The sequence below is a fragment of the Nerophis ophidion genome, linkage group LG29, assembly GCF_033978795.1.
Source record: "Nerophis ophidion isolate RoL-2023_Sa linkage group LG29, RoL_Noph_v1.0, whole genome shotgun sequence".
NCBI lineage: Eukaryota > Metazoa > Chordata > Actinopteri > Syngnathiformes > Syngnathidae > Nerophis > Nerophis ophidion.
The window spans coordinates 30,188,239-30,202,759 of NC_084639.1; the positions used below are offsets into that span (position 1 = coordinate 30,188,239).

The 14,521-nt window shown below is 41.7% G+C and overlaps 2 protein-coding genes across 2 annotated transcripts in view; both read left to right on the forward strand.

Moving 5' to 3' along the window:
• The window catches only part of LOC133546178 (gastrula zinc finger protein XlCGF57.1-like), a 206,690-nt gene that overhangs the window by 7,648 nt on the left and 184,521 nt on the right, over window positions 1-14,521 (forward strand). The window lies entirely within an intron of this gene.
• On the forward strand, window positions 157-11,249 carry LOC133546205 (sarcoplasmic reticulum histidine-rich calcium-binding protein-like). The gene is made up of 3 exons (XM_061892107.1): window positions 157-547; window positions 1,548-1,814; window positions 10,053-11,249. The coding sequence occupies exons 1-3, from the start codon at window positions 445-447 to the stop codon at window positions 10,592-10,594; spliced, it is 912 nt and encodes a 303-aa protein (XP_061748091.1). The 5' UTR covers window positions 157-444; the 3' UTR covers window positions 10,595-11,249.

Sequence of the window (14,521 nt, forward strand, 5' to 3'; positions counted from 1 at the left end):
GTAAATAGTATATAATAAAATAGTTTTACCGTTGTGGGAAACTGGTTGTACTTATTTCTCTCGCGAGATTTGGAAAAGAGCTGGTTACTTGTTTCTCTCGCGAGATCTGACAACACAGCGCGCGAACCAAACACGGCGATGATAAAGCAAGATGGCGTCTGACGGTGAAGACGTTATTGCAGTCGTCACAGTTCAATGTTCTTAATTTGTGCCTCCATGTACACATATATGTCCTTTATTGCACTCTAGTAAATAGAGTAAACATCGTTAATAACTGTTTGCATCCGGTTATATTAGTCTGAGCGCACTTTGATGCTTCTCGAGCTAGCTTAGCCTGCTAGTTAGTTTAGCTTGTTAGCTGCTAACAAAGAGAGGCGGAAGTGATCAAAACACATCACTAAGTAGAGATCAAGTGTGAGTGTAAAGTGTTGTGATTGTGTGAAAATGTGCCAAAGAACCACAGCAGAGTACGAGGAGGAACTTTATCCAACAAAAGAGGAGAAGGAGCGACAACATGAAAAACATCAAGTTGTGTTGCACAGAACAGGTTTGTTTACTTCTTACTCTCACATCTTTACTAACTTTATATTTCATTATTAACACTATTCTTCAATAAATTGTCTACAGGAAGATGAATTGTCATGTGAGGATGATGCACTAATTGTTTTACATTGTTCATAAAAACGAGACAGTGCCAGACACACAATATTTATGAGAGGTTGATGTTTGTAACAATGTGTATCAACATGTTTACACAAATCTCACACAGTCACCGGGGGAATATTCCAGAGAGCAGGTTAAGTGCAAAGTCCTGAGTATGTAAAGCTCGAGAGTTTTACCTCCAAAAATAAGAGAGGTAAGACAAAGTCAGAGTCAGTTACCATGGTTACTGATGCCGTAAACCTAGCCTGCTAGCTGGCAGGTTTGACAAGTTATATATGTGTGTAAAAGCATACTGACCTCTTATTTCCTTCATGTCGGTGCACCCTCCCTGAGATCGGTAGGTTGTGAGTTCAAACCCCAACCCAGTCATACCAAATACTATAAAAATGGGACCCATTACTTCTCTGCCTTGCACTCAGCATCAAGGGTTGTAATTGGGGTTTAATCACCATAAAAGTTATTCCCGGGCGTGGCCACCGCTGCTGCTCACTGCTCCCCTCACCTCCCAGGGTGTGATCAAGGGTGATGGGCCAAATACAGGAAATAATCTCCCCACACCTAGTGTGTGTGTGACAATCATTGGTACTTTAACTTTTTAACGTGGCTGTGATTGTCAAAAAAACAAAGCCTGATCTAAAGATGACATCTTGATCTCATACCATCTCAAACCAATTGGCCGTTCATTATTAAATGAAATGTCTTATAGTCGCTTAAATTTGTCTTTAACCAAGCAACACTGTTTTATTCAGTTACTCAACTAATCGGAAACATTTCCATTAGAACACTTGATTAATACAATTTTCATTAGCCACAGCCCTATATTTCATGTACAATTTAATACTTAGCATGTAGGAGTTAAAATGTGTTTTGTTTGTGTCCTGTAGACATCCATCAGCTGATTGGACACCAAGAAGAATGTCTCCCTCATCTGCAGGGGGACAGTTTCACTTTAGAGTATCCACAGCCCTCACATTTTAAAGGGGACAAAGATGAGCCACAGCCCTCTTATTTTAAAGAAGAAGAGGAGGGAGAGTGTCCTGTAGGGCAGGAGGAGGCTGATGTCAGCAAGTTTCCACTGACTGTTGTCTCTGTGAAGACTGAAGAGCATGAAGACAAACCACCTGAGTCCTCACAGCTTCATCACAGTCCAAGTAAGCACAACATCCACATATCATCTAATACAATGTTTGTGACACATGTTCATCCGGGGGACACATTTATCACTAAAGATGAAGATATGTTTGCTTTTTAACACCACCATTTAAATATGAATGCTCATCAATCATCAACAGTGTAATTGCTGGGGTGTAACCATGTGACCTAGAGGCCGTCCTCCTTACCTCACGTGGTCAAATGAAGGCAAACATTCAATATGGCTACTGTTTATTTACCTTTAGCAGCACATATGTCAGCATATTTCAAAGGTTTAGTGGTTAAGATAAGAGATGTACACCAAATACCATTTTTTTAATTAATACTGGTTCCTAATTATGTCGTCCATGAGGACCGTGAAAATTTTGGATTAAAGACACAACTATTTGTATTTTTAATTCCAGCTGACTGAGTCACATTGAGTTCAGCTGCCGCTGCTACACATTACAATCAGCTTTGAATAATGACAAATAAGGAAGCAACCAAAGTTTGATGTGTGTGTTATTGACAAGAAGATGACATAACTGCATTTCACCTTGCACTGCACACATAGTTGACTTCTTTAAGACTTCAAATAAACAGCTCCTGATTAAAGACTTCCCTGCTCTGAGATGTTACAGAACATCATGTTGGAGGTGTTCAACCTCTTGTGCTAGTAGGAATGCTATTTAAAATGACTTTTTTCACTTTTTTATTTCCACAAATGACATGTAGTACCAAAAAAAGTACCGACAAATACTGGTATCGATTAGGGTATCATATCGATACATTTCCAACGATTTATATCCCTACTTAAAATACAAGCCAGATATCTTAAAAAAATAATTTCAACGTTTGTGTGGATTTAGTTACTTCTCTGCTGTCCAGCAATGTCTCAATCAATCTAGTTTATTAGTACTAATTAGCAAAGTTGTCTTGTCTTTCTAAAGTCTTTCTTCCAATAGCCTCCTAGCGGTAAAGTTGTCCGATTGCAAACTGAGGCAGTATTTGTGACTGATAAAACTTTCGGCGAATCAAAATTTAAGAAATTGTACCGGAAAGTTAATTATGTTTGAAGATGGCTGATAGAAACACAATCAGAATCAGAAACACTTTAATAATCTCAGAGGAGAATTTAAGATTTTCAGCACAATCCCATTCAAGAGCAGACAAACATTACAGGGAGACAGAACAGGTCTGCCAACTTCCGCCGCCCCTTAAAAAAAAGGTGAGAAACTGGTAAAAAGGAGGAGAGGTGAGAAAAAAAATCAGTCTAAGCCTGGGACCCTGGAGAGGGGATCCAGACTGAGGCCAAAGAGAAAACAAAAATCTAATATCCAGCGCCGGGGACCGGGCTCGGCGTGTAGTTGTTGACAACCTGCTGCTCCACTTTGACATGTTAGGCTTACAAGAGACATTCCTCCCAAAACTAGACCTGGGGCTCTTGAATTATTTTAATGATGGGAATTGTATGAGGGAGGATAGCGGGAGGTGTTGCTGTGCTCTGGCACAAAAAGCACGATCCAGTTATTAGTGTTATTAGGTTCGAAGTGTATTGCTGTTCAGTATAAGTCCGACAATAGGGAGTTTATTGTTCTCAATGTGTACACTCCGTATGAATGGAAAGACAATGAGGATGAATCCATGTTTAAACTTGCTTTTATTAATTCTTTTATACAGGATAATCACTGTACGTGTATTTATGTGGTCGGTGACTGGAATGCTGATATTTCTGATGGCAGCTCTGATAATGCAAGACACCTAATACAGTTTTGTGATGATAATGCACTCACCTTATCTAGTCAAGGGTTGTTGCCAGCTGATAGCTACTCTTATATTGGTGAAGCCTGGCACACAACATCATGGCTTCGGGTGGGGGGACGGGTCCTGACTGTTGTTTGTGCTTAGCCACCAAACAGCAGCTCAGAGTACCCACTCTTTTTGGATTCCCTTGAGGGAATACTGGAGAGTGCTCCCTCGCTGATTCCCTTGTTCTGCTGGGGAACTTCAACGCTCATGTTGGCAACGACAGTGAAACCTGGAGAGGCGTGCTTGGGAAAAATGGCCGCCCGGCTCTGAACCCAAGTGGTGCTTTGTTATCGGATTGTCACGGATTGTCCATGACAAACACCATGTTCAAACATAAGGGTGTCCATATGTGCACTTGGCACCAGGACATCCTCGGCCGCAGTTCCATGATTGACTTTGTAGTTGTGTCATCGGATTTGCGGCCTCATGTTTTGGACACTCTGGTGAAGAGAGGGGCAGAGCTTTCTACCAATCACCACCTTGTGGTGAGCTTGTGAGGGTCTGCTGGGAACGCCTAGAAGAGTTTCCTGTCAGAGAGAGTTTCAATTCCCACCTCTGGAAGAACTTTGAACATGTCACGAGGGAGGCAGTGGATATTGAGTCCGAGTGGACCATATTCCGTGCCTCTATTGTCGAGGCGGCTGATTGGAGCTGTGGCCGCAAGGTGGTTGGTTCCTGTCGTGGCGGTAATCCTAGAACCCGCTGGTGTACACCAGCAGTGAGGGATTCCATCAAGCTGAATAAAGAGTCCTATCGGGTCCTTTTGGTTCATGGGACTCCAGAAGCAGTGGACAGGTACCGACTGGCCAAGCGAAGTGCGGCTTCAGCGGTCGCGGAGGCAAAAACACGGACATGGGAGGAGTTTGGGGAAGCCATGGAAAACGAGTTCCGGGCGGCTTCGAAGCAATTCTGGTCCACCATCCGCCGCTTCAGGGTGGGAAGCAGTACACTGTCACTGTATGGTGAGGATGGTTTGCTGCTGACCTCTACTGCGGCTGTTGTTAATCAGTGGAGGGAATACGTAGAAGACCTCTTCAATCCCACCAACACATCTTCGTATGAGGAAGCAGTTCCTGGAAAATCTGTGGTGGGCTCTCCTATTTCTTGGGCCGAGGTCGCCGAGGTAGTTAAAAGCTCCTCGGTGGCCGCGCTCAGGAAACATTTGGTGATTTAACCCCCAACCCTTGATGCTGAGTGCCAAGCAAGGAGGCAATGGGTCCCATTTTTATAGTCTTTGGTATGACTCGGCCAGGGTTTCAACTCATGACTTTCCAGTCTCAGGGCAGACACTCTAACCAAAAGGCCACTGAGCAGGTCGATGGTTAATGCATCCTAAATAGAAAATAAACCTTGAGCAATTGAGTCATTGGTAGCCGCTCTATTCTGCTGTCAAAGTGCTCTAAATAACATCTTAAAGGCCTACTGAAATGAAATTTTCTTATTTAAACGGGGATAGCAGGTCCATTCTATGTTTCATACTTGATCATTTCGTGATATTGTCATATTTTTGCTGAAAGGATTTAGTAGAGAACATCCACGATAAAGTTTGCAACTTTTGGTGCTGACAAAAAAGCCTTGCCTTTACCGGAAGTCGCAGACGATGATGTCACAAGTGTGAGGGCTCCTCGCGTCCTCACATTGTTTTTAATGGGAGCCTCCAGCAGCAAGAGCAGTTCGGACCGAGAAAACGACTATTTCCCCGTTAATTTGAGCGAGGATGAAAGATTCGTGAATGATGATATTGATAGCGAAGAACTAGAAAAAAAATAAAATAAAATAAGTTAAAATAAAAGGCGATTGCATTGGGATGGATTCAGATGTTTTTAGACACATTTACTAGGATAATTCTGGGAAATCCCTTATCTTTCTATTGTGTTGCTAGTGTTTTAGTGAGTTAAATAGTACCTGATAGTCGGAGGGGTGTGTCCACGGGTGTCTTGACGTCAGTCTCTGAGGGAAGTTGACGGCAGCTGCATGGACGGCGCAAGCTCAGCTGATCTACAGTAAGAGGAGAGTTTTTATCACAATTTTCTCAGCGAAACCTGCCGGTTGACAAGTGGTCGGGAACCATGTTCGCTTGACCGTTCTGATCCATAATAAAGCCGTGTGTTTGTGTGGCTAAAGGCTAAAGCTTCCCACCTCCATCTTTCTACTGTGACTTCTCCATTATTAATTGAACAAATTGCAAAAGATTCAGCAACACAGATGTCCAGAATACTGTTTAATTGCGTGATGAAAAGAGACGACTTTCAGCCCGCAAATGGTGCTGCGCTAATATGTCCCCTCCAACCAATAACGTCACAAACACACGTCATCATTCCGCGACGTTTTCAACAAGAAACTCCGCGGGAAATTTAAAATTGTAATTTAGTCAACTAAAGCAGCCGTATTGGCATGTGTTGCAATGTTAATATTTCATCATTGATATATAAACTATCAGACTGCGTGGTCGCTAGTAGTGGCTTTCAGTAGGCCTTTAAATCCACTTTTAACATTTTAAAGGGGAACATTATCAGCAGACCTATGTAAGCGTCAATATATACCTGGATGTTGCAGAAAAAAGAACATATGTTTTTTTAACCGATTTCCGAACTCTAAAAGGGTGGATTTGGCGATTTAAACGCTGTCGGAGCAATGACCTTTCACCCGTGACGTCACAACGGGAAGCAATCAGCCATTTTCTCAAACACATTACACACACCAAGTCAAATCAGTTCTGTTATTTTCCGTTTTTTCGACTGTTTTCCGTACCTTGGAGACATTATGCCTCGTCGGTGTGTTGTCGGACGGTGTAACAACACCAGCTGACTTACGTGGAGTGTGCTAATCAGACATATTACTGGAAGCTAATCGATGCTAACATGCTCTTTAGGCTAGCTGTATGTACATATTGCATCATTATGCCTTATTTGTAGCTTTATTTGCATCCAGCCTTTCCCTCCACCCACATTTAAGGCCAAACAAACACATACCAATGGACGGATTCAAGTTGCACCAGTGGTCAAAAGATGCGAAAGTCCCTCGTTTGTTCTGCACACCTTACCGACGATAGCGATGCTACGACAGAGATGGCACAGAGATGTGTGGATATACTGCGACACTCAAAGCAGATGCATTTACAATGATAAAGTCAACGAAATCACAAAGTTTAGTTTTGTTGATGTTATTGACTTATGTGCTAATCAGAAATATTTGCTCACGGTATGACTGGAAGTTAATCGATGCTAACATGCTATTTAGGCTAGCTGTATGTACATATTGCATCATTATGCCTCATTTGTAGCTATATTTGCATCCAGCCTTTCGCTCCACCCACATTTAATGCCAAACAAGTACATACCAATTGACGGATTCAAGTTGCACCAGTGGTCAAAAGATGCAATCGTTGGTTAGAAGGCGATCGCCGAATTCGTCCTCGTTGCCGATGTCTGTCGTGATATGGCCCAATAGCTTCAGTTTCTTCTTCTATTTCTTTTTCGCTATCTGCCTCCACACTCCAACCATCCGTTTCAATACATGCGTAATCTGTTGAATCGCTTAAACCGCTGAAATCTTAGTCTGAATCCGAGCTAATGTCGCTTTCTGTTCTATCCGCCATGTTTGTTTGTATTGGCTTCACGCAGTGACGTCACAGGAAAATGGACAGGCGGATATAACGACGGTTAAAATCATGCACTTTAAAGCTGTTTTTTGGGATATTGCGTGATAGGTAAAATTTTGAAAAAACTTCCAAAAATAAAATAAGCCACTGGGAACTGATTTTTATTGGTTTTAACCCTTCTGAAATTGTGATAATGTTCCCCTTTAAATACACACTGTAAGTATATATGTAATGTAGTCACACACTTAATAACATGTCATATTTACATATCTTTCTCATTTTAAGCATACAATGTCTGCTCTCAGTGGGATGCCGACTGATGGTATGTTCATATCTTCCCGTTTAGATGAAGAATTAATCCTCACAAATGGTTAAAAAAGGGTGGGTGCAAAATAGCGTATTTTCGAATCTTTCTTGCCATCTCCAGGTCTAAGTTGGATGTCAGAGTTGACCAAGTTCTCGGTTTATGTCCACAACCTTCTACTACATAAGTGAGAAGCATGATTTATATAATCTAGAATTAGCTTTCACCCTCTTAGAGGCGAGAAAGCAGCTCAATATGTCAATATAGCAGCATAAGCTAGTTACTTCTGTGATCTATGCGCCGCTAAAAGTAGGTCCTCAAAGGCCTACTGAAATTAGATTTTGTTATTTAAACGGGGATTGTAGGTCCATTCTATGTGTCATACTTGATCATTTCGCAATATTGCCATATTTTCGCTGAAAGGATTCAGTAGAGAACATCGACGATAAAGTTCGCAACTTTTGGTGCTGATAAAAAAGCCTTGTCTTTACCGGAAGTCGCAGACGATGACTTCACAAGGGTAAGGGCTCCTCACGTCCTCACATTGTTTATAATGGGAACCTCCAGCGGCAAGAGCTATTCGGACCTAGAAAACGACAATTTCCCCATTAATTTGAGCGAGGATGAAAGATTTGTGGATGATGATATTGATAGCGAAAGACTAGAATTTTTTTTTTTATAAAATAAAATAAAAAGCGACGGCTCCGGGCAGCGGCATTGTGAGCGTTTCAGATGTAATTACACACATTTACTAGGATAATTCTGGAAGATCCCTTATCTGCTTATTTTTTAATAGTGTTTTAGTGAGATTGTAAAGACATACCTCGAGGTCGGATGGCTGCGGTGAACACCCAGTGTCTTAAAGAGAAGCAGAGGAGCCAAGCTCACAGCTGCCTTTTAAACAGCTACTGCAGGAGGACGAATAATCCAATGATGTCTCCGGTAAGATATATATCACAATTTTCCCATCCAAAAACATGCTGGTTGACGTAGAGAAACATGTTCGCTTGACCGCTCTGTGTTAAAAACAAAGGTGCAATACACCGTTTTCCACCAACAGCACTGTTGTTTATACTCTCCATTATTAATTGAAAAAATTGCAAAAGATTCAGCAACACAGATGTCCAAATTACTGTGTAAGTATGCGATGAAAAGAGACAACTTTTAGCTGTGTGTTATGCTAAGCTAATATTTCCTGACAGTCCGGGACGTCACGCGCACACGTCATCATTCCGCGACGTTTTCAACAGGAAACTCCGCGGTAAATTTAAAATTGCAATTTAGTCAACTAAAGCGGCCGTATTGGCATGTGTTGCAATGTTAATATTTCATCATTGATATATAAACTATCAGACTGTGTGGTGGCTAGTAGTGGCTTTCAGTAGGTCTTTAGGGTTAGCGCTTATAATAACAATATCACTAATACTTGGTTAATATTCAGGTCACAAAATGTAAAATGAGTATAGTTGGCAGTTTTTGGATGTTTTTTGGAGGACTTTGTGGGTCTAATAGAGGAGCTCCCATTGACTCCAATATTAGCTGATTTCTGCTCATGTTTATTTACTAATTAGAATTCATAAATATTTAAAAAATATGTCTCACATAAGGATTGTGAATGACAGGCGACATTTTAAAAAAGTGCAGTTTCCTTTGAGTTTGTCAGATAAGTAAACAGTCCTTCAAATTAAAGATGAAAAACAAGTTAGGTTGTTTATAGATATTATCCACTATGAAGTTACAGTAAAACTAAGCACACAAGGGAAAGTACATTCATATACACATGAAGTACACACATGTGTAAGAATCATGTTCATCGTCACACCCTTAGTTAAAAGCACACCATCCCCATGACATGACACTTCCAAGTGATGTAGAACAGGAGTACAACATTTTAAACATACACACACATCTGAAGAATATAAAAAATAAATATATTTGATGGGCCAGACAAAATGACTCGGGGAGCCAATGTTTGGTATGGGCGATATGACCTCAAATCTATATCCTAATTACAATATATGTCACAATATATAATTTGTTATATGATTGATAATAGAATAGTTTCAAAGCGGGTTAAAAAATGCTCCTAATTTGGCAGCTGACATATGCAGTAACATATTGTGTCATTTCTAATTGTATTATTTTATCGAACAATTTTTATTAATGTACTTGTTTATTTACTGTTAATATCTGGTTACTTTATTCGAGGAAAAAAAATACTGGAAATTATGTATTATTTTACTGCATATTTCAGCAACTAAATTAGGAGCCTGTGTAACCTGTTTTAAGATAGTTCTATTAGTAATTCTACATGAAATAATTTAATCGCAAAATCTAATTTAAACCATATCGTTCATCCATAGTAAAAAGTCCTGTTGTCCTGGTTTGTTTTTCTTTTCCTGTGAATAATGTTGTTAAGAGCAGCGTGTTTGTGTGTCACTGAGATTTCAAGACAGTTCTTACAATAACTTGTTTTTCCTAAGTGCATGTAAAAGTACTGAATGCATTGTGTGACTGAGCAGAGATGCTGTGTTTGTCTTGCAGACGTCTGTGAAGAACATCTTCACCCTGAGCAACAGAAGTGGAGCTTCAGGATGCGAACGGAGGAGCCACAGCCCTTCCACATTAAGAAGGAAGAGGAATACCCACATACCCCCCTTTATAAAGAGGAAGAGGAGGACCCACTGACACCCCATTTTAAAAAGGAAGAGGAGGACCCACTGACCCCTCACATTAAAGAGGAAGAGGAGGAACACAGCATCAGTCAGCAGGGAGAGCATCTTGAAGGACTGGAGGAGGTTGATGTCACCAAGATGCCAGTGACTGGTGTCCCTGTGAAGAGTGAAGGTGATGAGGTGAAAGGTGAAAGTGAGGAGAGGGGAGGGGGGGAGCCTCCAAGCAGCAGCTCAACACAACACATGACAACAGAAGCTGATGGAGACCACTGTGGAGGATCACAAGCAGACAAGCTCTTAGCTCCACTATCAGATAGTGAGGACACAACGTCACACTCTCCTGACACTGATGATGAAGACTCTAAAGATGATAAGACATGTCACACTGACAACACTCACTTCACATCTTAAATCTCCTAGTAATTTGAAAGTACACATGAGAACACACACTGGAGAAAAACCTTTTTCATGTTCAATCTGCGGTAAAGATTTTACTCAGAGGTACGATTTGAAAAGACACATGAGAACACACACTGGAGAAAAACCTTTTTCATGTTCAATCTGCGGTAACGATTTTATTCATAGGCAACATTTGAATACACACAAGACAATACACACTGGAGAAAAACCTTTTACTTGCTCAGAATGCTGTAAAAGATTTGCGCGAAAAGCATAGTTAAAAAGACACATGAGAATACACACTGGAGAAAAACCATTCATGTGCCCAATTTGTGGCAAAGGATTCTCCCAGAAGGGACAGTTGGTAAACCACACAAAAACACACACTGGAGAAAAACCTTTTTCATGTTCATCTGTAGTAAAGGATTTACTCAAAGGCACCTTTTCAAAGCACACATTAGAAGACACACAGGAGAAAAACCTTTTTCATGTTCAATGTGTGGTAAAGCTTTTACTCGAAGTGACCATTTCAAAGCACACATGAGAATACACACTGGAGAAAAAACGTTTTTATGTTCAATCTGCGGTAAAGATTTTACTCGAAGGGACCATTTCAAAGCACATATGAGAATACACAATGAATAAAAAACCTTTTTCTTGTTAAGAATGTGGTGAAGCTTTTGTACAATGAAGCACTTTGAAAGTACACATGAGAACACACACTGGAGAAAAACCTTTTTCCTGCTCAGAATGTGTTAAAGCGTTTGTATGAAAAAGCACATTGAAAGTAGCCATGAGAACACACACTGGAGACATACCTTATACATGTTCAGTATATTGTAAACGTTTTATACAAAGTCTGCTTTTGAAAAGACTCATGAGAATACACACTGGTAAGTAAGTGTTGAGTTGCAGCGTGTGTGGTGAAAGATTCTCTTCTAGGCTTCACGGTGAAAGAGGGGTGAGTGCGTCTGCCTCACAATACAAAGGTCCTGAGTAGTCCTGTGTTCAATCCCGGGCTCGGTGTCTTTTTGTGTGGAGTTTGCATGTCCTCCCCGTGAATGCGTGTGTTCCCTCTGGGTACTCCGGCTTCCTCCCACTTCCTGTCAAAGTTTGTTGTTGACAAACCCCATGATGCGGAGACGGAGTCAGGCATTGAATAAGGAAACATGGTTTTAATATAAAATACTAGAACAAAACCAAACAAAGGGTACAAACAAAAAGCACGCACGTGGGCAGATAAACTAAGAGAGTAAGCATGGGAGCTACAAAACAAAAAGGAACTTTAGAATGGAAAAGAGAAGTCCTACTTGTACTTAGAAAACAAACTGGAAGCAGGGAACAAAAGGCAGTAAGCTAAAAACCGCAATCAAACATAGCTTACAGCAACGCTGCATGGACAAAACAAGATACGACAGGTAGCAAAGACAAGTGCAACATGTGGCAACGACAATAATCCAGCACTGACTGGAGGAAAAAAGCAGGTAAAATAGGAGCGGGCTGATTGTAGCCAGGTGTAGCCAGGTGCCAATCAGCCACAGCTGAGGGAAAAACAGCACACAGGGAGACAAACAGGAAGCTGGACCAAAATAAGAGTGCTGACAGGAACTAAGGACAGGATATTCCAAACACATAGAGGAGAAACTAAAACACAAACCGTCAGTGGCAAGCGTGACATTTCCCAAGACATGCACCTGGGGATAGGCTCCTCCCAACTCCAAAGACATACACCTGGGGATAGGCTCCTCCCACCTCCAAAGACATGCACCTGGGGATAGGCCCCTCCCACCTCCAAAGACATGCATCTGGGGATAAGCCCCTCCCACCTCCAAAGACATGCACCTGGGGATAGGCCCCTCCCACCTCCAAAGACATGCACCTGGGGATAGGCCCCTCCCACCTCCAAAGACATGCACCTGGGGATAGGTTGATTGGCAACACTAAATGGTCCCTAGTGTGTGAATGTGAGTGTGAATGTTGTCTGTCTATCTGTGTTGGCCCTGTGATGAGGTGGCAACTTGTCCAGGGTGTACACTGCCTTCTGCCCGATTGTAGCTGAGATAGGCGCCAGCTCCCCCCGCGACCCCAAAGGGGGATAAGCGGTAGGAAATGGATGGATGGATTGTCTTCTAAGTAGCAGTGTAAGAAACACAAGTGTGCTGGTGAGAACAGCAGCAGCAAATGAAACTGCAGGATTTGAAATAAACTGTCCAGACTTTGACTTTCTAACAACATCAGCACATAGATCCTAACATTTATAGATTAGATATTTTGCATTTTTAAGTCAAGTACATGTTTTAATATACAACATCCATACATCCATCCTTCCTTTTTCTACCGCTTATTCCCTTTCGGGGTCGCGGGGGGCGCTGGCGCCTATCTCAGCTACAATCGGGCGGAAGGCGGGGTACACCCTGGACAAGTCGGCACCTCATCGCAGGTTCAACACAGACAGACAGACAACATTCACACTCACATTCACACACTAGGGACCATTTAGTGTTGCCAATCAACCTATTAATATACAACATTGTGTACTTTATTAAAAAATAAACAACACTTTGACTGTAAAGGTGAGAATAAACAGGACAAAATACTTTTATACGTGTATAGAGATATTCAGAAATCATTTTTAATTATTATTGATGTTATAGATTAACATTATATGGTGTATATATTTGTTTTACATTTGTTAATACATTTGCTTTTGAGTACTCATAAATCCCTCTTAGTTCATATTTACTGGTTCACATCTGAAACATCTTCTGGACCACTTCTGGAAGCATATTATTATTTACTTTATACATCATTTCAGCAGTTGTCTTAATCCTTGTGTGGTGTTCGGCTCTGTGGGACCCGTTTTCGATGTTTATTAAAAGAAAAATAATACAATTAATTAATTTTCCAAACTGAGACTCACTGGCTTTGGCTCATTTTCTGTGAAGAACATATATCAGAATACATATTTAATGAACACACACCATACACCCCCCTACACATTTCTGTTACATATAGGATGTTCGGGGTCCCCTGGACCCGGGGCTAATAGAAGTGTGGAAATTGATTTTCTGTTCACACACACACACACACACACACACACACACACACACACACAGCAGGCCTAGACAGGAGGAGGACAGAGTGTATGTACACAGAACATCAGAGGGTCAAACGCAAGGTTGCAACACTACCTGCAAACGCCGTTCGCTCTCCCCTTGCTGCACAACCCTGGTCCAAATATCTCCATTGACGAACAGCTGATGCCTTTAAGGGGCCGCTGCTGCTTTCGGCAGTAAATACCATCCAAACCTGCCAATTATGGTACAAAGATCTGGGCTGCCTGTGATGTCACTTCCTCATATGCTTGGAACTTGAGGGAGGAGCCCCTGAGAAAAAACAAGGAATGAGAGTAGTCCTCGACATGTCTCAGGGACTCCGTGGACACAACAACACATGCAACTATTTTTTCTACTTTGCACAAACTGGGACAGGAGCTCCTGAAGAGGAAGCTGACCATGGTGGGAACAATAAGGAAAAACAGGTCAGAGCTCCCACCTCAACTGCTGACTTCAAAGAACAGGCGTGTCAAGTCTTCCAAGTTTGTATACACGGCTGACACATCCCGGGTATCCTTTGTGCCGAAGAAAGGCAAGAATGTGGTGCTCATGTGTACACTGCACGGGGAAGGAAGAATCTGTGACCAGGAACATCACAAACCAGAGATCATCATGGATTATAACGCCACAAAAGTAGTGGTAGACAACATGGACAAGCTGGTGACGGCCTACAGCTGATAACGGAGGACTTTACGCTGACCACTGGTGATATTTGACATGTTGGACATCTCAGCGTACAACTCCTTTGTCATTTGGATGGCACTGAACCCAGAGTGGAAACGAGTGAAGCTCCAGAAAAGACGGCCCTTCCTTGAGGATCTGG